Genomic DNA, 26,922 nt, shown 5'->3' with positions numbered 1-26,922 from the left:
ACACTTTAGAGGGAGATGGGATGGGATGGAGGGAAGATGCCGCCCACCCTCTTCCCCATTCACGTTCGCGTACTTCTCTTGTATTCTCAAGTGACAATTTTGATGCACTGGAAGCTACAAAATGGAGGTTTGGGGGTGTCACTTAATACACCAAAGTTTAGTCGGGCTTAATGTCAACAGGAACCCCACTACTTTGCCTTATCCAGTGTTACGGTCACACGATCTAAAGCCTCAGCTATGGTAATTTTGCTGTGTGCATCAATTTGTTAAATAGTGTCAGTAGGAAGACTGAAGTAATTTCAATGGTTGAAATTTTTCTGGTTTCATCTTCTTTTCTTATAGATATGCATTGGCTTGGATGAACACGTTTCAGTAATTCAGCTTAATATCTTCAAACGCCTTCATCAATCTCTTACGTTGATGGGGAGTGCAATGCTTTGATAGTTTTTTAACTTTATGTTTGATTACATGGGTTCTGAAGTCCCCACGGCTTGTACTTCTGCTTGGTGGTATGGCCTCAGGGCCAAGCCAGTAGCCTCAGGTCTTCTGTATGTCAGTAATATATTTCCCACCATACTGCTATGACATCCTACCGCTTTAGGTAAGACTTTGAGCCTCACAGTAGTCGCCTTTTTAATGGTGTCGTAAAGCCATTAACATTGTATGCGATGGAAAAAGCACTTTTATATTTGGGGTAGTTCAATATTAGGTAGAAATGACTCTTCACGTAAAACTTTAATTTTTGCTTAACTCTCACTTTTGGCAACAAGTCACTTAGGATTCTGGCATTGTAAGTCCACAGGGTAGCTTAGCCTTCAAGCCATGCCTGTAGCTGCCAGTCCTTCTGTGCGTCGACAGCATATTCTGCCCTGCTATTATGTCTTCTTCCCTCTTCAGGGAAGACTCGAGACGTTGATTTGGCAGCAGCGGAAAGTGAACTATCCCGATTTCTATTACTGACTGCTAAAGCTTAACTCGACAGAAGAGGGACATAGCCTCCTAATGGGCGAACCTGTAACAATCCTCTTTGGCAATTACGCCAGTCCTGTATTTTTCAGGAAAACTATTAACAACTGAAGCTCCATTAGCCGTGGCCATTAGCCATCTGGAGAATTTCCTTACGGAGCTGTCTACCGTACCTGTATGAATGTGTAAGTGAAGTGAACGCACGATATCTTCTCCGCCTCTCCATCAGCTGGATAGAATTCAGATGGATGAGGCTACAGTGGAAGCAAAGTGGCAGAGAGGTAGCTTTATAATAAACCCCGTCCTTTGCTATGTGACTCAGTTTTTATCTCAGTGTTCTGACGAATAACGGTGGACATGCGCGATGTCAAGCACATTCCCCTGCCCTCCCAAAAACAGCTTCCAAACAGGATGAAACACCAAATTCAGTGGAATTACTAGGAGGGTTCAGTGGCATTGTAGCTAAATATCATCTCAGTTGCATGAAAATTTGATGTCCTTCGCCGTCGAATCATGAATGGTTTTCCTACACCACCGACTACGTTGTGATGATCAACGCTTGAGGTTGAGGGATGACGCTCTAAAAACGAGATAGGGGCTATGTAATACTTCGAGTACTTCATTAACTCTTCGCTTTGGTCTCGCGGGCACTTAAGGTCCCGCCTTTGTACTTCCACTTAGCGGCATGTCCCCCGCGTCATGCCTGTAGACCACAAGCCCTATTTTTAGTCAGCAATGCATATTCTACCCAAATATGGTGCCTTCCCTCTTCTCCAGAGAGGCCTCAAGGCGCCGCATTATATTTGATTTTCTTTGGCGTAAATTTTATCATCGACGTTCAATTTAACTATTGTATTTTCTAGCATTTGTCGGATTGATTAAATCATATATAGACATTGACAAGCAAAGAAAAATTGAGATAATAAAAGGAAATTATTAACTTTTACTGGAATCACACGTTTATACTAATGAATAATATGGCAGTAAGCACAGCTTATTGTTACCATGTGATTTGCGGACTACTTATTAAGTGATAAAAATGATCAAGTTACTAATCTGACGATAGGTAACACTTGAATTCGAGTAAAAAGGCACGCACCAAAAAGAATTCCAGCTACTTTAAGGATCACCTTCCACGGAATTAAACGATTTGATGTCCCCGTCTGCCTTGATCACTTGTAACACACTGTTCAGCACAATCCTCGGGATGGCGTTAAAAAAGTGAATTTCTGTGTTGAAAGCGAATTGGGGATTTGTCGATTTGTCTAGCATAATAAGGGTGTGAAATCTCAGTACGAACCGCTATTTTCAATTCCACGGAGAATTAAGATAACAAAAGCATTTGCATTCTTCTTTAAAAGGTAATAGACATCTGCGCATAGCATCCATTCTTTTCAGTTAAAAGTACTTTATTTTTTCCCAAAATAGCTACATTTCCATGGGGGGAGTGTTGCATCTCATTTGTGGTGTTCAAAAAGTTCACTGAATCGGTGCAGGCTTCATATCTTCCCAGAAAAGTAATGTAAACAGTGAAAGGGAAAGGTCTATTAATGGCGCAGGATGGGTATGTTTATACTGCCCAGGGTGAAATTAGTAGGATAAGACAATTCGTTAACAAAAGGCGAAAATAACCCTTTTTTAACCTGACAAGCCAACTGCTGGACACTAATCAACAGACATTCTGGCTCTGTCTCGAAATATGCGTCTTCACAATGACGCGTTTTCTCCGTTTTCAGTGAAGTAGGAGAAAAAAAATGCTCTTTTCAAGTGTTTGCAGTGAAAAGCGAAAACGCCGTCTGACCTCGCATTCTAGCCTAACTAACATTGTCCAAAATATGCACAGGAAAGTTGACAGGAACGAATGAAGACGACCTTTCTAATGTCTCTTGTCTCCCATCTCAATATAAAACATTTATTTACATTCCGACGCTTTAGCGATTTTCCTCCTCCAAAGCTAGTAAACAGTTGTCTGGTGAATGCTATCGGCTCTTAAAAGTACCCATGAAATCAAAGACCTGCACTGAGTTCCAGGATACTCAAAACGTTTTATTGCATAAACCTCAGCATTTGTCGCACTGATCCACGTTGGAATCGTAAAGCCCACCTCAATCCCTCGCACTTTACCTCCCATATCAGGGGTTTAATGCCTAGCAACGCAAGTACTGACTCTGAAATCGCCTTAACGGCGCCCGAAAGGCGTGCAAGGTGGTGAAGACCCCATGCACATAAAAGCAAACACACACGCACACACACTTTGATGAACTTGAAAGGCATGTAACCGAGTTTGCAAATTCACTACGAAGAAGAAAAGTGAATGAATAAGCAAACAATAGATCACCAAGAAAAAGGGCAGAGGCAAGGGACTGTAACACCCAACTAGCCCAAATGCACAAGCGCATGGGTAAAGTCACATCCCGACTTTCCTGATGCTGGTGAAAATGCCTCCGGCCTTGTAAAGGCCAGAAGTGGAGTGGGGAGGAGGTTAATACCACTGGGACGCAAGCGTGCCATTTCGCTAAGCTAACAACTTAGACACTGTGATAGCAGCACCTTAGAGTTTCTTTTCCTTGTGCCCTGTCTTGTCGTGATTCAATTGATACCACCTAGTTTCCTTATCGTAGCATTTGCAATTGATTCGAACTCTTGATTGTCAAAATTTTTAGACTTAATTAAGGTATCCCACGCCGTATTCACAAGGCAAGAATTTTCTTCTTTCCTTCCGTGTTACAATTGTCAGTGCAGTACCTCAGTGATCAACCCCACTTCTTGATGTTGGACAATTAAATCGAAATGGATGGCAGAGAGAGAGCGATTTTACAACGTCTAGCCTTGTTCACTGAATCTACTTAGTGGGAAGGGTAATAATTTTGACCGGGATGAATGTGTAAGTAATTTGGGGTGGGTAAATACTGACATTAAAAAATATCGAGAAAAAAATTTCCTTGCTATCTCCGATTACAAACAATTCCATTCATTAATAAAAGTGCCTTCTTATTGTGGTTGGGAGACGAATGGCAAATGAGCGTAAGTATGAGCCAAATTCTTAACAACACTTCCGTTAAAACTATTTACGACACGCTTTACCACAGCTGGTTTGCAAACGTGTCACACATTTGTGACGACAGTTGCTAAAGTAGGAAAAAGCTACCTTGACGACTTCGAATTGGAAGGATTCTAGTTTTTAAATGATATTTTGAAATAAAAGGATATTTGCTTCATTTATATGTCTCCAGTGTGCCGGTGTAGTGGTAAAACCGAGGTATCAGCATCGGGCATTTTTATCCATAGGTACATGAAATGGCGATTCGGCATATTAGCAGGGGCAGACTGTGCACTAAAATCGCGAGAAAGCCAGAACCAGCGATCGGGTGAGATTTTTGCTTGACCACGAATCCCAAAACTGATAAAAATCTGGAGGTCGAGGCATGGCCTATCCGTAAGCGCCAAATCGGATGGCGATTCGGCTGCGGTTTGAAACTTTGATACTAGCGGCAAAGATTAAAGGCTTGAGCGACCAGGCCTGCTTCCGCTGTCAGGCCTAGGAGTTAGTGTCCACAGGTGATTCACCAAACGTAAATATAAACGTGTGTGCACGTCTGAGTGACGTAGATACCTGCCAATGACAGAGGCAGACACGTAATCTGTGGCATCTTCGTGGTCATTTTCAACCTGATTAATCGGTTGTACCCTTGTAAAGCACACTTACTTTGTTTTTCATTTCAAATGTCAATCAGTAGTCATTTTTCAGTCATCAGTCTATTTTCTTTACCCCCGCGAAAACAGACAACCGCGATTTTATTCCAGTCTGCCAGCATTGTGTTCCTCAAATTACCTCCAGCTTTTTGTCTGGTGCAAAAGTCATTTCTGGGTCATGGCGGATTATCGGCAGACTTTTTATTGCAATCCCAAAAAAGGCATGTGAAACCTCGATGTGGGACAATGATTAATTTCAGACACCAGTTCTGCATCCTACATCTGCAATTGGTGGGAAATTTTGCTTCCTCCCCTGCGATTTGGCCCAGCTTTACGCTACCTCCAAATTTTTATCCTTAAAATGTTAAATTTACTACCTGATCAACTTTTAAACACTCGGCACACAATAACAACTAAGCTGTCGCGTTTTTATCCAGTCATTTTCTCTAAACCGGACGAATTCGCCATTTAAAACGGTTGGAATTGGGCGGTAATCGCCATCTAGACATGCCTGGACTTGCTATTACCCAACTGTTGGACATAGTCAAGACCTCCAATGAGGGTCATTGCATGGTTCCAAACATCAGTGGGAGACGTCCAAGATTGGCATCCCTTCTGTTTCATTCAAAAGATGACCAGATCCAGTTGGGAAGTTGTTCGGACAACCACCCGAATCTGTATCGCTTTGCATTACTCTTTTACTATTGCAGCAGTTACTTGCGTGTTTGTGTGAACATGTGGTTCAGTGGATAAATAAGGCGGCAAGGGATGGTGTATTCTTAAAGTTCGCTCCAACCCCCTCCACTTGAGTACTTTAAAGGCACTTAATTCCGTATCTCATTCAGTGTTGATTTCCATGCAAATGAGACCACACCCCCATTGGCTCACCACACAGCCGCCACATGCACCAGCGACCTTGAATGGCAATTGGGCGAGTTCACACACAACCAATTAGCGTTCAATAGGCAGCGCGTGTAAGACACATCGACGGGTCGTCATTCCACCCGGAGCGAAACACTTTCCTTTATCCACGGTCCCGTGTCAGCATGGAAAGTGGTGTTGCGAATCGCATCCATCGAACATGTCCCTCCAACATGTCGACCACAGAGACAGCAGTCTACTTTTTCCGCGCTTACATCACTCCGACTCTTCTGAGTATCGGAATTCCCTCGAACCTCTTTGTCTTCATCGTATTTGTTCGACTGCAAAAACGCCAACCTTGTAGATTTAATATCTACGTAATGTACCTGGCTATAGCGCATATATTTCAATGTGTTGGTGAGTCGTTGTTGGATCACTTTATTGGTCGTGGACTCTGGTTCGCCTCTGGTTGTACCATCGACTTTAAACTCGACACTCAATCACTCTTCGCATGCAAATTTGTCTCCTATTTGCCGACAGCAACAGAGTTACTTGCAGCAGTCACTCTAGTCTCCTTCACAATCGACAGAACCGTCACCATCTACCGTCCAATCCATTCTCGTGGTGACATTCACCTAAATTATGCTCGTCTGGGGCTGCTGCTCGCTTTTTTCTTCACTTTCGTCTCATTCATCCCTGCCGCGATCTACTATACACTGGAACGCGCACCCGACGGTAGATTACGATGTGCTCTTGTGGAACCCACCTCACCTGGACCACGATATGTCATTCTTATGTCTGTCATCTGCTCCTACACCGCGCCCACCATCACCATCCTCGTTCTCAATGTCCTCATCTGCCACAAACTCAAGCACCTTATCCGCAGCGGTGGTATCAAATCAACCACCTCGTATAAACACAAACTCGAGAGACGTCGCATCCTCGGTCACCTGGGCGTCTGCTCATTCTTCCTCTGTCTGTCGATTCCGCTCGTGATTTGTATGGCCCTGCGTCAGTACTCCGACGCCAAAAACTACTCCGAAACCGCAAAGGAGTTCCACAAGGAGATTGTCCAACTCACCAAGTTCTTCAGCTCCTTCACTGCTATACAATACTCCACAGATATTATCATTTACTTCGTATTCTTGCCCAATGCGCGTTCAGAGGCTCTACGTCTACTTTGCGGCTGTGAGCGGCTCCAGAGGTTCAGTCTAGTTCGCCGAATTTACACGAAACATGTGAAGGATAGTTTGCAGGAACGACGCTTGAAGATGTCTACTGTAATGACTCGTATGCACGACCCTAGAGGCAATGACAGAGGACGCTCCCCGTCCAACGAGTCGGCGTCCAGCACTTCCGAAGTACCCAAATGAGGACTGCTTGTGCGAAAAGCGAAAGGAGGTAAGAAGGGATGACAGACATTCCATGAAGTTAATACAAGGGTGATCACATTAGTTTCGCTTACTGTCCCATGCATTTTATGTTATTCCACCTCCACCAGTACTCAAGAATGTTTCCTGCTGTAAAAACCTGTACTCTCTTCGTGTTTTACCAGGTAATCTCTATTTTTATATAAAACAGGCCACTTTACGCTTCAAATTTTTATGTGAAGCTTGTGGGTCTTTCTTCTGCTACCAGGACAAGAAAGAGAGGAGTGTAAAAGTATGTCTTTGTACGCAGTGAATTAAGATAAAGCCCAACACCAGTAATGCTATTCAGTGCTTACGTCATTGCCTCTGGATGACCACCTCTTTGCCAATAATGTGACACCATTAAGCCTTCAATCCGCCATTTTAGCAAGGTTTTTTTTTTCGCGATTGTCTTTAAATTTATTGTAGGATTTAGCAAAAGAAATCTTAATTTCACCTGTCTCAGTGCGGTACCAAAATTGGCGATTTTGCACCGAGGTGGCGGCCCACAGCAGAATTACTGATAATTTAGGCTACAGTCTGCGAGTGATTGACCCCACACTTCTACCTCCTAATAAGAACTAAAGACACAAAATAAATCATATTCTTAAGAAGTTTTTAATTATGAGTGATAGCTTAATATAGGCATAATGAACACTGGCACAAAGCAGTGTTTTGGCGGCATATTTGCCATTTAATCAATCGAGATGAAAAAAAAGAAGATTTGTGGAGCAGCATAATAATTCGACCGGAGTCATCACTTATCTCCTTCGGCTTTCCATATGAATTCTTGGCAAATGCTTTCGTTAAAAACGTTTTTATGTTGAAATTATGATCACTAATGTAGAACCCCGTCTGACGCCTTTTGGTACTTCAAGTTTAACCTTTACGTCTAGTCTCTAGGACTGCACACGAATTTCAGTGTATTCCACACATTGCAATAAAATGAGACGCTCAATCCACATTTGTGCGGACTGGATGTGAAATTCAGACCATATCGAAAACACTGGTCTTAATACACTTTGGTGGTATGTTATGGAGAGTAAGTAACTTGAATATTTTTGAGGCCTTAATGGTTAAAATCTTAACAATTTTATAAGCGGCATCCTTCGGATAACACTTCTACAAAGTGAATCAGTTGAATTGCAATTTATCAGTCACAGTCAAGTAAATATACACAAGACATTAGTAGGAAACATGTATTCAGTATACAAAAGTTGCTGCATGGTAAAATTACGCCAAATTCTCAAAAAGGATTCTTTGGTTTAATGGGGAATGTGAAAACGCCAAATTTTTACTGAAAAAATTTACCAAAAAGAGTCATTTGCGACGAAGAGTGAGGGCCAGACGCAACTGTTAACAACTGGCTGTGCGTAGGGAGGAATACACCTCAAAGGGGTTCGGTCGTTCACATGCCAGCACGTTCAGGTAGGGAGTCGGCTGGTCATAGCCTGGTTGCCGCATCCAAAAGTATACCTACAGCACAGCAGCATGATCTGCTTTCTTCTCTCAAAAGCTTTGAGTATCATATTTACCAGAAAATGTACTTAAATACCGATTTGGTTTTGGGATTAAAATATGCTTCATAGTAAAAGATTCACTTTAAGGAAATATTTATGATAAGGAAGCGTGAACTCGTTCAAAATTTTGTATTTGTGCGGGAAAGGACCAGTTGCTTGCTAAGCCCAAGCGTGTCATAAGGTCCGCCCTGTCCAGAGACCCGGTTTGGCAGCTATAGTTGCCACCCGGGAACTTTCACAAATGAAGCTCTCAAGGAGATGTACATGTGTTAAGGGCAAAAATGAATCTCCATCAGCATATGCAATCAGTTTGTAGATAAAGCCTTCCTTCGTAAAGAATCGTACCGATTTGAGACACGCAAAACGTACCGAACGCCTAGGCAACTGTAGACACAAACTAAAGCTTTTATTGAAGAGGATGCAGGAGAGCCGACAGATGAATTCATGACACCTCTATGTGCTGTCGAGTGTGCGGACAAACGCTAGTTAAAAACACAGGTGACCTGAACAGGCTGGAATAGCTGCATGACATACGAATGGGAATAAGTAGAAGTTTATGGTAATTTGACATATGACGGGTTCGTCAACTACCCCAACACAAACTACCTAATGGATAGGGTGATAAACATTTTTGCTTAAATTAGTAGTAAAATCTAAATCGTTTAAGTTTTTGTGACATTCTGTATTCCTACCTTGTATCTGTTGAGCAATAATTTCCACTTCAGTCGTCCCCGATCAGTTGGCGAGAGTTGAAGAAAATCTTTGGCTTGCATTTCGAAAATTTTTTCCATAGCTGAATTAGTAAACATGCATCTGGTGTAGGTTCCAGTGTGATCGGAGAGATTTAAAAAAACGTTGTACTCCAACTAAAATTGAAAATGGAAATGGGAAAGTAACCAAGATAGCTAAAGTTTGTTCAAGTGATCGTAGCGACACACCTCTTAATAGTTAGGAAACTAATGACAACAAAATATTAGCTAACAAATCTGCCTGTGTACATAACAAAATTTGTTGAAACTAGTCTACAATTTAAGAGGTAAAATAAGTCGCTGGAGTATCATCTCCTCCTCCTGTGCATTCCGTGGTCTCTAGCTATCGGATCCACTTTTGGTCTCTGTCGTCTTATCTAGTGGAGGAAAAGGCGAGTTTAGGCTGACAAATTAACACTGTGACGTGGTCCTCAGAACACACTCATACAACACGAATTTAAACAGCCTACGCAAGGCACTTGTTATTTTATTTTGCGGTGGCAACACGTGGCATATGGACGTCCGTAAACTATAGCGATTTGGTCCGCACGCACTTTCAGCTTCCTCTTATGGAAGCGTCGCTGATTTGGGCAAATTGCTGTTGAGGCTGACCTTGAAGAGCACTTCCCAGCAGCCCAGTTTGCCTTTTGATCAAATCGCCTTTTTTTGCCAATCGCCGACACATCAAACTGGACGAACACATCTGGCAACCCAATGGCCGCACTGGAGAGACTGATGGAATGAAGCGATAATTACGTCAAACAAGTTCTACAGTCTGGGTCGTTAACTTTAGCCTTTTTTACTATGATCCTGCTCACTTCCTATTGGCGTGGCTTCAGGCTGTGCTGCTTGCTAGCAAATGGGTAGTGCAACTCATGAGGGGGGTCTCACAATTAATCTACTTTGAAATAAAGAGGTAAAAATGTCGCGAAGCGATGATACTAATTAATTAAATTCACCTATTTGGGTCAAATGATAGCTGAAAGTTGAAGCGACGTCCAACAAATTAAGGAGATGCACAATTGCATTCAAAATACAAACCACACTGTGGTCATGGCACATCTCCTGACCGATTAGTAGTTCGATTGAAAACCTACGTGCATACTTTTACTTCGAGTAGTTTGTTTACCGCAATGCCGCGATAGATGCTAAACTTGATAAACAAGCGCTTGTCGAAACAAATCCTTGCCTATCCAATGCTAACATTAATGTAAAAGTCCCCGAGGAGTAGGTCAGGCCATAAGAAACCTAAAACCAACACGAGTTTTGGGGGTAAAAATACAATATGTTTTGTTATCAAAAAATATTTAATTCGCATACCTTAAAATCCTCCATGCTTTTCCATACGACCTCAGCGTTCGGATAATAAGCGATTAAACAGGAAGGAAGTTGTTTAAGGAGATACGTGAAAATGGAGAAGAGAGTATAACTACAGTAAATGGGTTTTCTCATAAAGTTGGCCCTGTGATTAGGGTAGCTGCACACCTGCAGAACACATTACCACGCACCTGGCCCAGCGACCAGTGCTTCCCAGATGACAAGACAACCGCTGATACCGCTTCCAATAGTACAGCTGCTCTTGACTGAATAAATGTCCACATATTGCGTCTCCCCAATCCCCCCCTTGTCCCACTTTATCAAAACCAATTAGGAGGTAATAATACCTCGCATTACCAACGGTACCGCGATGCTGCGTGAACGTAGTGGGGGAAAGGTTTGTTTGTTATTTTTAAACCAAACACTGAAGTAACGGATTGACTGAAGATACTGGCCATTCATAATTATTTTCAAATACAATTTTACAAGGATATTAGATAGGACCGAATATTAAGACCGAATTATTAATTAATGCACTACGACTGCATTGACTAACTTAAATGGCACCTTTCTGAGGATGAGATGCCGATGCGAGATAGGTTTTGCAGGTTGCACGTAACATCCAATGCAAATGGACTATTACTTCAATGCAACAAAGATAGTATTTAAAAAGTTAAACGAATAAAACGGTTTGTTTTGAATAAACCTACATCCCTGTTCCCAAACCAAAAATAATAGCAATCGGTTTTAAATTCGCTTCATTTTCTATCTGGGCTTATGACAAGAAATGTAACCAGTAAAGTGATTCGCTTTTCTGCTCTGTGAAGCCAATAAATAACACACGAAAACGGGATAATGGCCTCGCTAGACCAGGTATCAAGTTGTTTTCAACAATTTGAAACTGTAGAATAAACGTATCCATATTCATTTCTCCTCAGTACATCCGGTTAAGTTCCTCACTTGACAAAATCTAAATTAACTGCTATTCCACCCATGCTGGCAAACGCCGCAGACTTCAGTTAATTGGACTTACCGCTCCCTATTTTTTTACCTAGCCCCACCAAAACTAATTTCTTTCCAATATTTAAGGTTTTTTATTATTCTTTGATTGGCTCTAAGTATCATCGACAATTTAACATAAACTTTCAACCATGCCATAAGTTTTGTAACCATAAAATCGTAACCCCATACACCTGACGCTCCTGCAAGGAACTTGACATCATTTGGCGACTTAACCACAGCCCGGTTTTTATTGAATTTTGGGATATTTACTCAAATGTTAGCCATCGCACTTTATAAAAATATATGGGTTGTTGTCATTATGTCTTTACAATTAGGAAATACACCAACACTTGTTTTGTCGGAGAGTGATTGTTATGAGGTTACGCGTCGGGCTTTTTAGACAGCCCTTTCAAAGCACTGCTGCCACCCACTGTTAACATTCCAAAATGGCACCTATCTGCACTTTATCAATGTGAAGCGAGTAATTTGCAAAATTACCAAACCCACTCGTATAAATTCAGCCAGCATGGACTTTAACGTGGGCATGAATGTTACTAGTTTGAGAAAAAATAACAATTCGGGGAGTTTGATACTTTACTGAAATTGGCATGGGAGTGAGTTGTCTGGGAGTTACCCAATCGGTTCTCTCCCTCTTACTCTGTCTTTAATTATGGGAATTTCAAAGAGGAAGCTAAGTTTGATGATGAGGACTTTCAGTTTCCAAAGTTGATTAAAAGCACATATAAAAGGGATGCTGCCGTGGCGGTATGAAACGCAGTAAAAAGCAGAGTGTCCTACCATTAATAGCTGATGCACGTCATGGCCTGGTTCACACTGCACATAAAGGTTGCAGCGCTTAGTGATTAATTTTCTTGCAGGGAAAGAGGGAAATCCGCGGATATTTATTCATGCGGGAGAATTCAAACGCAGTACGGGGATGACACATTTCACAGCTTAGCAGTAAGATGGCTGAATCATATAAACACTTCAAGAATGGCAATACCTCTTCAAGTTAAAAAAAGTAACCATAATGGTTTCTTTTCTGGGCACCGCCACAGCATTCAAGGTTAAAAGATTCAACCGATGCGCGGAATGCCTAATCCCGGACGTCTGATCGACACCTATCTTGAATTTGCAGAAGTAAATCTTTCTGCAGGATAGCGGATCACGATCAATTTATTGCCAACCCTTGTAAGTTAAAATGGTAGTTTTCTGCGATATCGACAAATCTATCTGAGTGCAAGGAATAAGTCCAGTTTCCGATTCTTAAAATTTGCTCATGAACTCAAAATTCACGGTCTAACTCGAAAGTGTCTCGTACGAGCCGGGTAGAGGTGAAAGGAAGTTAACTCACCAGAACGTGATTGGAGTCCGAAGGCTCGAAGCGCTGGCCTGAGAGAGGACAGTCAGGTGTGAGGCAGGTGAACAAAGAAGACGGTGGGGAGACGCGAGGTGCGCCCTCACTACCATCGTTCTTTCCCTCGCAGGCCTGCATCCGACGCTGACAGTTGGAACAGGAGAGACGAACGAGGCGAATGACGTCATCGATGTCTAGTGAAAGCTTCGTAAGCATGGCGAAAACAATGCCAAATCCAGAGCTTACTGTAAGATGGTAAAACGAGGAAAAATAGAATTTGTTCGACAAAATTATGCGCATTTATAGGTCTCATCAGACTCGGATGCTAATTATGTCTACTGCGTGTCCATTGTAAAAATTATCGTTGTGATACAACCTGTGTGCATGCACTTTTGAGGTTCCGCGCTTTCTAATGCACCAAGTTCTGGTGAGTCAGATGGTCCTGCTAAAAAGTCCCAAAAACAAACACTGACCACCTATCATTTGCATCTTGTCATGGACTAAAGGGACAGATGTATTCTGCGCAGTTACGCCAGTCATAGAGGGCAGGCAGGTAGGCAGGCAAGAATGCGACAAAAATTCGGCAAATTAGTTTCCTATAGCCAACGGATGATGGCGCCGGTTGTTTTACATATTTGTTGTTCTGTATACTTGAGAATCAGCCGCAGTTTCCTCTCCTGCAGAATTAGGGGGAAATTTCTTTCAACCAGATTGACGTGTTAAAGGGGTTTCTTGCAAATCAGGCCTTCCCCACATGAGACGCCACTTTCCGTAAAAAGTGTGCATTAGGCTGAACAGGCACGTGATAGCACCTGTGTGGTATTTTACCCCGTCCAAATGACAAAATGCACAGAACGGTGTACAGTTGAGTACTTGTCTTTGAAAAAAGTGTGCAATCTTAACTTTTCGAATAAATGGGCTAGAGAACCAAGAATCTAAGCTCCAGTTTATCGATGCGAAAATTGGCCAGTCGTATTTCCAAGCGAGTGGATGTACCAAACACTGAAAAAGCGGAATCCATATGCAAATGGAACTTGTGCCGCCAAAACAAAGTAATGGTAGAAATGAGTGAATATTCTGCGGCACTAATTATGCACTTTTTGGAATCATAAAAGGTATAAAGGCGGAAAAATAAAGCTAGACATATAGCCGAGCCTATCTCCTCAAACGACCATTCGTTCAATCGTCTCTTTATTACCTTGTACTTTTGATATCCAGTTAATAATTGTAGTGTGGACAATTGGGGGATAGTTACCAAAGTAGTCACGAGGTGTTCGACGATTAGTGGATTACGTTGAATGAAAGTATTTGGGTAGGGGTCAAATATGTACCACTATCATACACATCTGTGACATCTGCCTCACATATATGAATAAGTGTATGATGTAATTGAATTGAATCAGTAGTAAGTCATGCGTACCTTTGCCATTCAAAATATCCTCAATTGTTCTGACTGTGTGTATTCCGTCCAGTGAAACGTGCTCTATCTAAAATGAAATTCCATTGTTTAGCCAAGCCACTTTCGCACAATACTTCAGTTCAATATTTACCCAGTCCACCACTTATTGTGTTGCACCTCTTTCAGGCCGCTGGCGTTGCTCCATAATGAAAGCTAATTCCAATTTTATGATAGCATTTGAAGGAATTAAACGCATGCATTATTCAATTGAGGGAATTCATCGCGGGTTCTAAGTGTATTCCAGCCAGAAAAATTCATTGACTACTAGTTATTGTGAATTTATCAAATTGTGCACCATCTTGCTAACTTAAAGTCACGAAATTTAAATCACATTTTTATGGGATTACCAGTATTTCGGTTTCAGTATTCCATGCATATCCATCTCCATAAGAGGTACAGTTTATTTGCCTCTAAAAGCCCAAACCAGCTGTTTAATCTTTTCGAATAATTGCAAGCTCTATGCATTGTCGTGTATTGTTTTTCCGTACTACTTTGCAATAAATCGCATAACTTTTCAACTGGAGTAACAAATCAGGGCCTAAATGCAAGAATTTCCCTGCTTGTTTGGCAGCTTAACAACTCCCTGCATTTCTTCAGAAAGGGCACAAATCTCCTTTTATGGACATTACGACAGTCTTTTAAACCATGTCTTCTGCAAAGTAGGTCTTTTATTAAGCGCCACCATAAAGGGGAACATATTGAAAGCGTCGCTTGATTGTCAGACGATGAAAGGCAAAAGGGGGAGGAAGCATTATAAGACATAGAGTTATCTAGGACTGCGAACGTAAAGTAATCGAGCCTGAGTTTTCCAAGGGTAATAAATTCAACTTATGGCTAAGTAGGGTCCCTTCAGCCTAGCATACGTAAATTCGCCTCAGCACTTTTTGAATCTAAACTGTTCAGTAGATAGACTTAATGTTTTTATCAATTATTCACAGAGTGGAGGTTGCAATGTAATTAAAAGTGCCCAAAGCAGATTCTCTAGAGCACTTTCCCTACACAACACAGAAAGCCCAATTCTGTCATTTGTTGAAGCCAAAACTAGTCATCTAATGTCAATACTAACCGTTTCAAGTCTAGTTTTCCTTGCTTTGACACGACTCTTCATCTTTTGTAAATAGTTGCTATTTTCCAGAGATGTATGAAGTAATTCATCGCATAGCATCTCAATGCTATTTTTTTATAAATGCATACTGATTGCTATTTGCCCATTTGTTTTAAATTATTAAATTCAGTGTATTGTGAAACATAAATAGCTTTTCATTTTGCCCGGAAAACGATAAATTTGCCTGCTGCTTAACCGGAAGTTTGGGTGCTATATCAGCCAGCCCTCTAAATATCTAGCTAGTCAGTTGTGGGAGTGATTCGTGAGAAAAATAGACGCGACGGTCTGGGTTACTGAATTGGAAAATTGTGATACTTTCACCAAAAGACACCTCAGGAGGAACACGACCAAAAGTGAGAGGCAGGGGTTGGGCAAAGTGCTGGCCGAGGGCATCGGTGTAGGAAGCGCCAGTAACGGGGAACCAGCCGGAGTACTTGGCATACTGCGCCAACCGGGTGGCTTCCTCGCACGAGGGCATCGTGATGATGCCCGTTCGGTCGTTGGGCACTGCCACCACTCCACGGCGAAAAGCGTCGTAGCGTACTGGACAGTCGACTATGGAGAGTACCGTCACCTACAATTCCAAACTGATGTGCACGCATGCATGTGTATATCAGCAGAATTTTTTTACATGCACAATTAAGGAGGTCCTTCCCACCCGCCGCAATTCTTCTTATAACGTCTATAGTGACAGCAAGCTCCAATCTAGATTTTTAAACTTATCACGTACTTTACTGACGACAATATTATAGGGGTTTTTTCAATTCTTCATAATTCGGCCTTAACGTCGTTGATTAGGGTACCCACTGACGCCATCTATGTTTTTAATCCTTCCGTCAATTTACGGTAAAAAGTTATTTCCAAACCCTTGTGCTTAAAAGCTTATTCAGAAGTAACCGGAGAACTTCAATGTTGCCACTACGATGAAATGTGCACGACGTATTCCACTTCTTTTAGCGTGCTTTGAAGAGGGTTTACTGCCATTGTACATAAAAGGAGCACTGCGAATGACTAAGTCTTCCAGTGATCTAACAGGTAAGTTTTTAAAACACGTCATTTTTAGTCGATGCTATTATTTCAGATTTTGCATCACAAAAACAATGAAGTGGTACAAAAATGAACAAGTCGAAGACGTCCAAAAATGAACTCTTTTTCAATGTTAATGTAAGACAGTGACACGTGACCAAAGTCTGTGTTTCAAGATACTTACAATAACCCTGACAGATGACTAAGTAGCGTTTGAAAGGGACAAATGTAATCAGAATGAAATCAGGACGTATCGTCGGGAATCTGCTTTCTCTTTAACGTCTCAATAAAGAGTTTGCTTTCAGGCGAGCGTTCCTGTGAAAGCGAGCCAAATTAAGTAGTGTATCCACTGTAAAATTTCGTCTACCCCGAAGCATTTCTTAAATAAATTCCTTTAAATCAGTTTGTTTGCAGGAGACGGGAGGGATAAAGATAAGCATAACTTGAGTGGAGTAGGGAAACAATGGCATAATTACTTGTTTCTGCCCCCTAGTTGGTTTAAGTCTGCCGAAATTCTACCGGGGTAGGAAGTTAGTGAAGCAATCAAAAGCACGATTGTACCTGGTTGGCAAGACTATGTTTAGCACACTTATGTACACGGTCCTCACCTATGCTTCTCCCTTATAAACGTGATAAAAGCTGCTTTTAGAGGTGTTTTAACCAGATAGTACCAACAAAACAAAATATACTATCATCCTGAAAATGCAAATAAATTTACTGAATTTTGGTAGATCCTGAAAGATTATCATGTCTTTTTTAGATCCCTGTTGGGTATTTTGCAGACTAGTCAGTTACTACATATTCATTCATAAAAAAGGGAAAAAACATTATCAAATTGATGGTACGAAAGGTATGGCAAGTTATTTCCTTGATCTGAACAAAAAAACTGCTAAATAAATTCATGAATACACAGACATTACTAGTCAAGCTTTAAATACTGTCCTGAGCTAAAGCAGTTACTACTTAGACACCACAATTTGCCAATTTTTGTGAATTCTTCGCAATCCCAATTCAGACTTTCACGAGGTCATTTTTTGCCTTCTGAACCGAGACCTTCAATCATTCGCTATAACAAAAACTGGCACTTTTTGTCTGTAATTCATTTGTTAACGCCTGGTTGGGCATGCAAAAATTTGAACAACACAGAAGCTTATGAATGAATTTATTTTCATTTCATCAAATGACGTGATACAACATCGATATATTGCCTACCCAATTCTCAGTGGAAAGATAACAGCTGGTAACTAACACATAGACAACGATTGGATGGTTCGCGTTAAAACACTGTCAATTTCGATGGTTAATACATTTGACCATCTGCATTAAACATTTTTTGCAGAATTGAAACCGCAAGTGCGTTAAACGCATAGATACGAAAGGCTGATTGGCATAATTTATCATAACCACAAAACTTATATTCTGTAAAAGAGGACTGTAGAGAATGACTTCCGCAACCGGTATAATTGGATACAACTTCGGGTCTAAAGTAATTTTTACGAAAATTGACCGAGGCCATTGTTGTTATTGTTATATAAACAATATTTCTTAAAGTCCAGGTTGCTTGTATTGCTTGCGTGGCTGAAATCCCTACTTACAGTGTGTATCTCCTTCACTTAGAAAAGACTAAATACTGGATAATACAATGATGAAGGTCCCAATTCAGCAATCAGTCTACCCGCTTGGGTCTGTTTGTTAGAGACCTTTATGGGGTGAATTCAAAAACGAGCTAGTTTACTATGCTTGCGGGTATGCGTATTTAAAGGGTTAGCCCATCTCTCCAGTGCAGCAACTTCATTCAATCAATCCCAGCACAATTTTGACGTGTTATTCGATGTACATAAAAAATAAATCATAGTTTTTTTAAGGACAAGAATTTTAACCCAAGATGGGGCAATAAATATCCAAAGTAATTTCAGTGTGGCAGTAAACCCCTAAAAAGTAAATCTGGTCCCCCCATTTACCATATCATCAAAGAGGGTTTTCTGACTGTGAATTAAATGCTTTTTTTGGTAAATTATCTGTAAATTAGGCCTTTACATATAGCATTTTAGCGATTCATTGAAAAAAAATCAAAAATGAGCTATTACAAGTGTTTTTTCCTTGCACAATGAAATTTCGTAATGAATTAAGCGATTTTTTAACAGCCATTCTCAAAAATGGGAATATTATGGAGAGATTAGGCGAGAGATGCAAAGATACCGAATTCCAAATAGTCTATTTCTAACTATTATCACTTTGTTTGTTTGAAGGCTACTTTTAGTTTTTCCTCAGTGGATGCAAGTTGGCTCTCATAAGACGCTTTCTAGGATATAAAAGCCCGTAAGCCGAAATAATATGGCATACGGGTGCACGTAATATAATCAAAATTTATGCTAAAGTAGCGTGATGGGAAATTACTACCACATAAAACTTGGCCTGAAGAATAAAAAGAATTCCAAAATCAGTTGTCCCAAGCTTCAAACTGATTTGTCATTTTAGTGAGTTCCGTTATTTTGCCCCAAGTAGTCTGTGTCGCATAAATGAGGGTGCTCTTAAGCGTGCCTTATGTGAAATCACACTCGTTGCATTAACTCTTCAAACAAATCGCCAGGATTTTAGTGCATTCCTCTACACTTTAGGAGAACAATATGGCAAATAGACGCATTTTCCAAGAACTGACTGTGATAAGCCTAAAATGATGAAAAACCATAGTTTGGCCCTATGGCCGCACTCCATTAAGAAAAATTTCATGGATGCATCACCACACCCATTCGTACCTGATTTTTTGGTGCTGCTATTTGACAAGTGGCATAAAGAAGTGATTGATAGCTCATTTCCTCACTTTTGCATAACCCCATAATTTCATTACTGGCCTAAGTTACCCGCATTTTAAAACTCAAAAAGGATTGCGAATCAAGTACTTTTGTCAGTAATTTTGCGTGATAAAATGATGCCTTGGATTAGCCACAGTAAATTTGCTTAAATATTCCATAAATCGGTCATTCACATAAATCCATCTTGCTTTTATTCAAAGGAACCAAATAGATCAATAAGAGTCAAGAATGAAATTCACAACTAGAGGAAACAATAATATAGAGATTTGTTGATTCTACAGTCTCAGATTCTGAGAAATCTATTTTGGCAATTTGATTCCCTATAATGCAATAAAATACAGAACTTGTTCCTACATAGATAATTTGTTACTTACTCTTGGCTTCCAGAACTTTAAGGCAAACATTATAAGATCCTCATTCCATAAAATCATAGGGAAGTGTCCACAGGACTCATCAATAAGAGTGATTTCGCACTTGCGCAGCACTCGCTGGTAGCTCCTTTCCTCATCAGTGCTGAAGGTCCGGGTCCTGTTTGTGAGTTCGGAAGGTGTAAACTTTTGGGGTGGTCTGTTTAGCACCACCGACTTTATTTCGCCCACGTCCATGATGGCTGCAAAGAAGGTAAATAGCTGCACAGATTGCTTAGCTGATTGAGTAAGGGCGGTGAAAGAGTTCAAGTGCTGTGATTGTGTATTTCCGATGGGAGCGTTATCAGCATAGGTGCACTGGATTACTTGTTTCAACGTGAGATGATACTTCGCAGGACAAAGTAATTCAGTCTGAAGTGTGATTAAATAAAACTTTTATTTAAGCAAATATAGTACCTATTTAATTTCAAATAAAATTTTTGTTCGACTTCTTCAGCAGTTGTATTCAAAATAAGCAGCAAAACACTAAACAAGCATACTTCTAAAGACAATCACATAGAGAGCAATTTCAATTGATTTCTTAAATTAGCACTTAAATAACCTTGCTGTTCTAGTTCGCACTCCGTACGCGAATACCTGTTTCTACTCAATGTAAGAATGGAATCACTACAGATAGAGATTCAAATCTAAATAGAGAAATTACTTAGGTTGTTTTCACAACAGTGCTGCTTTGCTTATCCACACGTGCATCTGTAGCTTTAGCTTTAGATATTATATATTGATGTCAAAACGCAAATTCTAACTAGCCCAAAATATTTACATAATAACCACCAGTTTTGCTTTCTCTACGTCATCACTAAGGCAGATTAGTAATTACTATCTATTTCAGCATTGCACCTGTAGTTTTTAAGTGCATAAATGTGAGTTGTAGAATGGATTCGAATGAGAAGTTTACTTGAAGTTTGTTAATTTGAACCTTGTTATTGCAACTGTAAGGCAAAACCCGCGAACGGCCTTCATTAAGTAAAACGGAATACTTTGATGGTGTTTGAATCATGCAAATATCTTCATATGATCCTTCATTGATAACTTTTGCTTGCCCGTGCAGCACTAGGACCACATCGCCTGATAAAATGCATTTTCGATGATGCATTACTTACCTATTGAAAAACTCGCTGAAATTTCACCTGAAGATTTAAATGTTCCCCAATAGTTTATATTTATCCATGATGACACATTATCTCGTAAAACGAATGAAAAAACGCCTCGAGAGGGCTGCTGGCCATCCTTGCTTTCAACACGTCTTACACTGGACTTATGAAGTACAATCCCAAGAAGATTTATTTTTTGACCATCTTGATTAATGCTAGCTATAGTAAGTATTTTTTCGTTCATTGAAGGTTGGCGGTCATAGCCATCACCCATATCTTAATTTACAATGTGATATCGCGTGTGTAAATAACGGGGGCGTTTAAATGGCCCGGACAATTAGTATAACACAAAACAAAAATAGATTGATAATCATTCAACATGCTAAAACTGAGCGACCACAGCCCTAAACACAAAACCTAAACTGTTTAATATTTATGTAGCTGTTGTAGCTGTTTAAGCGTGCGGCCGTTACACAAACTTAAAAATGCGCTCTTTAGTAAAATTAAACACTTTGGTTTAGGGTTTATTTTAAAGAGATGTGTTAACTTTTGGCAAAAAACAATCAAGGGTAAGAGAGAATTCAAGCCAAGGGTTGGTGTTCACTGAACGCTTTTCGCCTGAAATATATTTCAAGGAATCTCTACTGCAGAAGTCCTCGTCTTCTTGAGTGCCGCCCTCGGTGCTGCCCTTGTGAGCCGCCTCTAGATATGCAATTTGCGGTGGTCTTCTTTCGTACATTAAGGCTCAGATTTCATTGTCGTATCATGCCTGCGGTGCATTGCTACCACATTCCTTGTTTATCTCCTCTTCCCTGGACTACATACTCCTAGAACGAAGAGGATGATTTGGTTGAGACAATTTGTAATACTTAAGTTGTATAAATGGTCCTTTCAAAAAAGAGGCGGGTAGACAAATCCAACCCCGTGACTGAGATGCGGTCAACATCTCCCAAGCCAGAGAAAAGTCCCGTGTCCAAATCTTTCTGTAATACAATGTTTGTTTGTCTCTCGGTATTGGCGAGGATCCACTTTTGACTTGATCTTTGTATAATGCTGGATCTGGCCAAGGAAACCGTAGAACGCATTAGTGATGTGCTAAACGTTGAGGTCATCGGAAGTGGTGTGGCTGGGGAAGCACTTGTCGGCACCTACACCTGCTTGACCAATCACAGTGGTCTCGTACACTCACAAACCAGCCTAGAGGAGCTTGATCAACTGGGTAGCCTGCTGCAACTTCTTCGCTGTAGACTCCCTTAATCGCGGCACTGTACTCATTGGAAGTGGTTTAGTTGCCAATGCTTGGGTAGCATTTTGCGGTCTAGACACGACAAGTACGGCATTGTCCCTAGTCGAGTCGGTGTTCCAGTTGACTGAATCAAGTACTGTGATGCATCGCGTCTACTATGCAATGCAATCCTAAAGTTTGGGATAATAAACCAAGATCAATGTATTACAACATGAATGTGAAAAAGAAGAGGTGAAGAGAGTTATTCTTAGTGTCACCGCTAAACATAAGAAGAAAGAACTGGAGAAAAAGAAACCTGCAGCTAGTGAAACAGGAGCTGCCAAGAAGGTGGTTGTCAATAATCAGTCCCCGATTTCCGCAGCTGGTGCTGCTGTAAAAAAGGAGAAGGAGAGGAAGGAACTCTCCTTCTCAAGCTCTCAAATCCAGTGCGCATTTTGTAAGCTCAACAGCGAGTGCTCTCACTCCCGGAAGATTGTCGATACTACTCCATCAAGCCTATCGCTCAGGCCGGAATTCGCCTTTTCTACGATAGGAGTCCCGATGAGAATGAGGTCCTCGTTGAGGCTGTTCAGCCCCATGGTTTTGTGGTTTCAACTTGAGCTGGATAGGGGGGTTCCAAAGCAGGTGACGGTGGCGCCGGTGGTGCGGATGATCAAGGATCGAGTGGTATCGGTGGACTTACCGAAGAAACCACCTCCGATCAACTCATCCACGCGTCCACGGTGGGTGCTCCGTTAAAAAACGATGATGAGGAAGATGAAGACTCAGGACACCACATTGGTGGTAACGGAAAGCGAACCCGATCCTAAAGGGCGTCTATCCAGATTTTCACTGATGCGTGATAAACCTTGGCAGAGCGAAAGAAGTACATGTATTACGGATGGGAGAATGGTGTTGACCCCAAACAGAAGGGTTAGAATTGACGTCTACATTCGGCGTCTATCCCAGTCCCGTGTTCTGCAGGTAAGCTATTAACAACTGAAGCGACAGTAGCCGTGAACCATCTGGAAATTTCATTACAGACTTCCCCTACCGTATCTGCATAAAGCTGTTGATAAAGTGAATTCGCGATAGCTCCTCCATTCCCTTACTAGCTGGATGGAGCCTGGTCAGCTCTTAATTGGGAACAACGCAGCAAGGAGGAACAGACGAGAAACTCTTGCCTTATGGACCCGTATTAAATCTCATCCTTCCTTACATAAATCTGCTTTTAGGCCAGTGCTCCTGCATCTATCTATGGACACGCATAATGGCCAGCACAATTCTCTGTTCTTGAACCCATTTCTCAAACCGGATAAAACTCTAAATGCACTGAATCGCCAAGAGTGATCAGTGACGTTGCGGTCAAGTATCTCCTCGGTTGCATGGAAATTTGATGACTGGCACAGTCGGATCAGGGGTGCTTCTCTACAGCACCGACTACGTTGTGATGGCTGACGCGGGAGGTTGACGACGCTCAAAAGAGGGGAGGGGCTATGCAATACGATGGTTGTTTATCTCTCGGTATTGGCGAGGAGCCACTTTCGACGTGGCCTTTGTACAACACCGAATGGACTGGCTTTCGGGCCATGCCAGTAGCCTAAACACCTTCTCTGTGCTGAATGTATATACTCTGCCCGAGTATTATGTCTTCTTTCGTCTTCAAGGCAGTCTCGGGACGCTGCATTTCTAAACTTGTGCACATATCCCATTTACTCTAAGAAATAAACAAGTCGAAACTAAATTAGCCTGGGTATTCTAGTGGTATGAAGGTCAGGGAAGGGGAGAAAAACGAGCCTCGTCCTACACTTTATCAGTTAGAGTCAATGGGAATAGGTATAGGTATAGGGAAATCGGGAGACTGAACCCTTCCCTGCATCGAGAAAATCTGACCACTCTATCCTTATACGGGCACGTATTTTTTCTTAAACGGTGATTTGTTGTGTACGAGGCTGTGCATTGCATTTTTTGGTTAGGTGACTTTCATCGCCTGGAATGCTCCTTTGGTCAAAGAATTATGGAACTTGTGGTGTTCTCCAGGTGGTGAAATAGAACCGTTTAACTGTACCAGGTCCCCTTCCCAGTAGACATCAGTCTCATCGAGTATGACGTAATATTTCTTTTGCCTGATACTTGACTGTCGAGAGTGTTTCATTGTGGTGTTGAACATTTGTCTTACCACTTCTTTCAGTTTCAGTACGTGCTCAGAGACACCGTGGGTTCTACTTTCGGACTTGATAAGAAAATAGCAGTTGACACTCTCATTTTGCTACCTGTGAGCATCTTCAATGGTGAAACGCCAGCTGATGTTTGGACTGCAGCCCCGTGAGCAAAGAAGCACCGTCCAAAGCTTAAATCTCAGACTTCCGGTTGCGCGGCTCAAATGAAAGCCTTCAGTAGTCCAATCAGAGGGCGACTAGTCCTTTTCACCTCTATCACCTTGCGATTATTCGAGTGTGGTACAGTCTTGTAAATCCAAAAGCTCTTGGAGTGATGAGTAAAAAGGCCGCTTCTAAACTTAGCGCCTTGATAGCTGTACACCTTTTCGAGAGCTCCGTATCGGCGAATCCAGTGATTGAATAGAACCGATGCGATCGCTTCATTGTCTTGTGCCTTTATGAGTTTTGCCATTGCTGCTTTTGAGAAGTAGTCTGCCAAAACATAGAACATATCAACTGCCTCCCTCAATAGGTGATAGAGGACCCATAATGACAATACCTACCCCTTCCCCTGGGAATGCTATCGGCATGAATTGGTGTGGTCCGATCGTTTCGAAGCTGCTGTGCGTATGTCCGGGGTGGTTGCAGGCCACAGGTACCTTTCGCTCGACGTCTTAGGTATACTTTCACTCACATACGCTAAGGAGACCCAACATCTCGGTATAATAAACCTCATATTCTAGAGATAGTTTCATCCATTCCTGCTCCATACGTCTGACCGCCTTGTTCGACGAGGTCATCTCTTTCCCTGTGGATTCGTAGATGGATGTGAGGAACCCCTTGTATACCAGAGCTGTGTCAGGACTGGTAATCTGCCGATTTCTTCAATGATGTTTAGTGGATTCGCATAAATATATGGTGTTTACTACAGCAACTGTTTCTGCTGGCACTGACCTGAGAGGCAAGACCTCTACATCATCACGTGTATTACCCTTCCTGCACTGCACTGCACAGTGAAATAGTACTGTTGCAGCTTTGTGTACCAATGTGCAGCCTAACCAGGCTGTCCCTTTCATTATTTTTAGTCTGGTCAGCGCCTGATGACCAGTTCTTACTATAACCTTCCTCGCCATCAGGTCTCGTCCGAAATGTCTAACTATTGTGTAGATAGCGAACAGTTCCAGTTGGGTTGCACTTTTCCGCCTCATTTGTTTGTTCAGATTGAAACCCACAAAATTGACGAAATTTTTACTTCCATCTTTACCCTCTTGTGAGAATACACCGCCTACAGCTGCATCCCTGTCATCAGTATTCAGTACGAATGGTAGGGTGTTCAATTCGAAAGTTAGGTAATTTTAGAATCGGCACGGAGAAGAGCATTTGCTTCAGTTTCTCAAACATTTCATCAGGGTATTTCTCCCAATTAAATTTTTTTCCGCCACTTCACGCAGTGCCCTTGTGATCTTAGCAAAGCTTTTGACAAAACGGTTGTAGTAAGCTGGTAAGCCTGGGAAACTACTGACCTCCATCTGATCTGTTGGAGTTGGGCAGCCCTCATTTGCCATCCCGTCTGACTAAACATTGTGTCTCAAGCATTGCGGAAATCGGCACTTCTTTGGCTTCAGGGTCAAAACTACAACTCGTAGACGGTCCAGCACCAATCTCGATTTGGATTTATGCTCTCGAATACCTCCTTCGAAGACGAAAATGTCATCTAGGTGTATATTTACACTCTTTCGGGAATACTTTGATTAGTGTGCTTTGCATAAGTCGTTGGGAAGTGGTAGCCGCGTCACAGAGTCCGAAATGCATTGTTTGCTGTCCATAAAGCCCATTTGATAATTAAAAAACTCTTCTCCCTCCTTTTCTGCCACTTCTGCCTGGCAGCATTCCCATTTTGAGTCTACGGTGGAGAACCACCTTGACCCGTGCAGGGTGTCTAACGAAATCCTTTATGTGGGATAGTGAGAAAGAATCCTCTTTGTCACTGCACTCAACCTTCTGTGGTTGACGCACAGCCGTGGAATCCCACCCTTCTTGTTTTTGCTAAAGCAATCGGTGAGGTCTATGGCGACTTTGATGGATTTGGGGCCTCGTCTTTGCTCATTCCTTCAACCAGACTGTTTACTTCTACCAGCAGAATGGGTGGTATGCTTCTCGGTTTAGTTTCGTCAGTGTCTCTCGGTGATTTTATGATGTTTGTTCTTTCGGGCTTAACTTCTTGCCACAAGAATATACTTGCGGACTTAACCAGTTGCTCCCAAAGTTCTTTCCTCTCAGTGTCGGTCACATGGGTAAACCACTGGCACAGGTCATCTCGGTTGTTCATGTTTGTTCAAAAACCACGTTTTAAGCCAATTCTGAACATACAGGAAATTTTACCGTCCAGGTTTCCCTGTCTATGTTGAACTTTGACAACGTCCCCATTCTACTACCATTTCCTTTCCATCTGCTGAATGTAGTCCGCCAGAGGGAGAAATGAATCTGATCTTTCATGTAGGGTTGGGTAAGCCTTAAAGTTTACCATTGATCATGCCGGTAGTACAAGTATTCTTCCAACTCGCCACTCGGTTTATGTTCAATGAATCCTTCCCGCCTTAAATGTGTATCTAAACAAACATGCATTGCATAGTATTCTGGCCAAAGTGGTTGTCTCACGTCCATTCTGTAAACTAGTGATGATACTATACCTATTTACTTGATTGCAACTTTTAGGCAAGAAGCAGTCATGCTACGCCAACC

The 26,922-nt window shown here is 41.7% G+C and overlaps 3 protein-coding genes across 3 annotated transcripts; 2 read left to right on the top strand and 1 right to left on the bottom strand. All coding sequences in view use genetic code 11, as the record gives it.

The window, feature by feature from the left end:
• Positions 1-5,753: 5,753 nt before the first annotated feature.
• On the top strand, positions 5,754-6,893 carry EGR_02068 (peptide (allatostatin/somatostatin)-like receptor; the record flags this gene model as incomplete). Its single annotated transcript, XM_024491317.1, has 1 exon — positions 5,754-6,893. The coding sequence occupies one exon, from the start codon at positions 5,754-5,756 to the stop codon at positions 6,891-6,893; it is 1,140 nt and encodes a 379-aa protein (XP_024354170.1).
• A 1,392-nt stretch (positions 6,894-8,285) lies between these two features.
• On the bottom strand, positions 8,286-21,535 carry EGR_02067 (hypothetical protein; the record flags this gene model as incomplete). Its single annotated transcript, XM_024491316.1, has 6 exons — positions 8,286-8,405; positions 9,142-9,315; positions 12,872-13,119; positions 15,754-16,012; positions 19,652-19,887; positions 21,442-21,535. The coding sequence occupies 6 exons, from the start codon at positions 21,533-21,535 to the stop codon at positions 8,286-8,288; spliced, it is 1,131 nt and encodes a 376-aa protein (XP_024354169.1).
• Positions 21,536-21,846: 311 nt separating this feature from the next.
• On the top strand, positions 21,847-22,216 carry EGR_02066 (Eukaryotic translation initiation factor 6; the record flags this gene model as incomplete). The annotated part of the gene is made up of 2 exons (XM_024491315.1): positions 21,847-22,015; positions 22,044-22,216. 2 exons carry the CDS (start codon positions 21,847-21,849, stop codon positions 22,214-22,216), a joined length of 342 nt encoding a protein of 113 aa, XP_024354168.1.
• Positions 22,217-26,922: the final 4,706 nt, after the last annotated feature.

Source organism: Echinococcus granulosus (assembly GCF_000524195.1).
Source record: "Echinococcus granulosus chromosome Unknown EG_S00009, whole genome shotgun sequence".
Taxonomy (NCBI): Eukaryota; Metazoa; Platyhelminthes; class Cestoda; order Cyclophyllidea; family Taeniidae; genus Echinococcus; species Echinococcus granulosus.
Note: the sequence above shows the minus strand (reverse complement) of the source record. Positions and strands in the feature narration are given on the sequence as shown.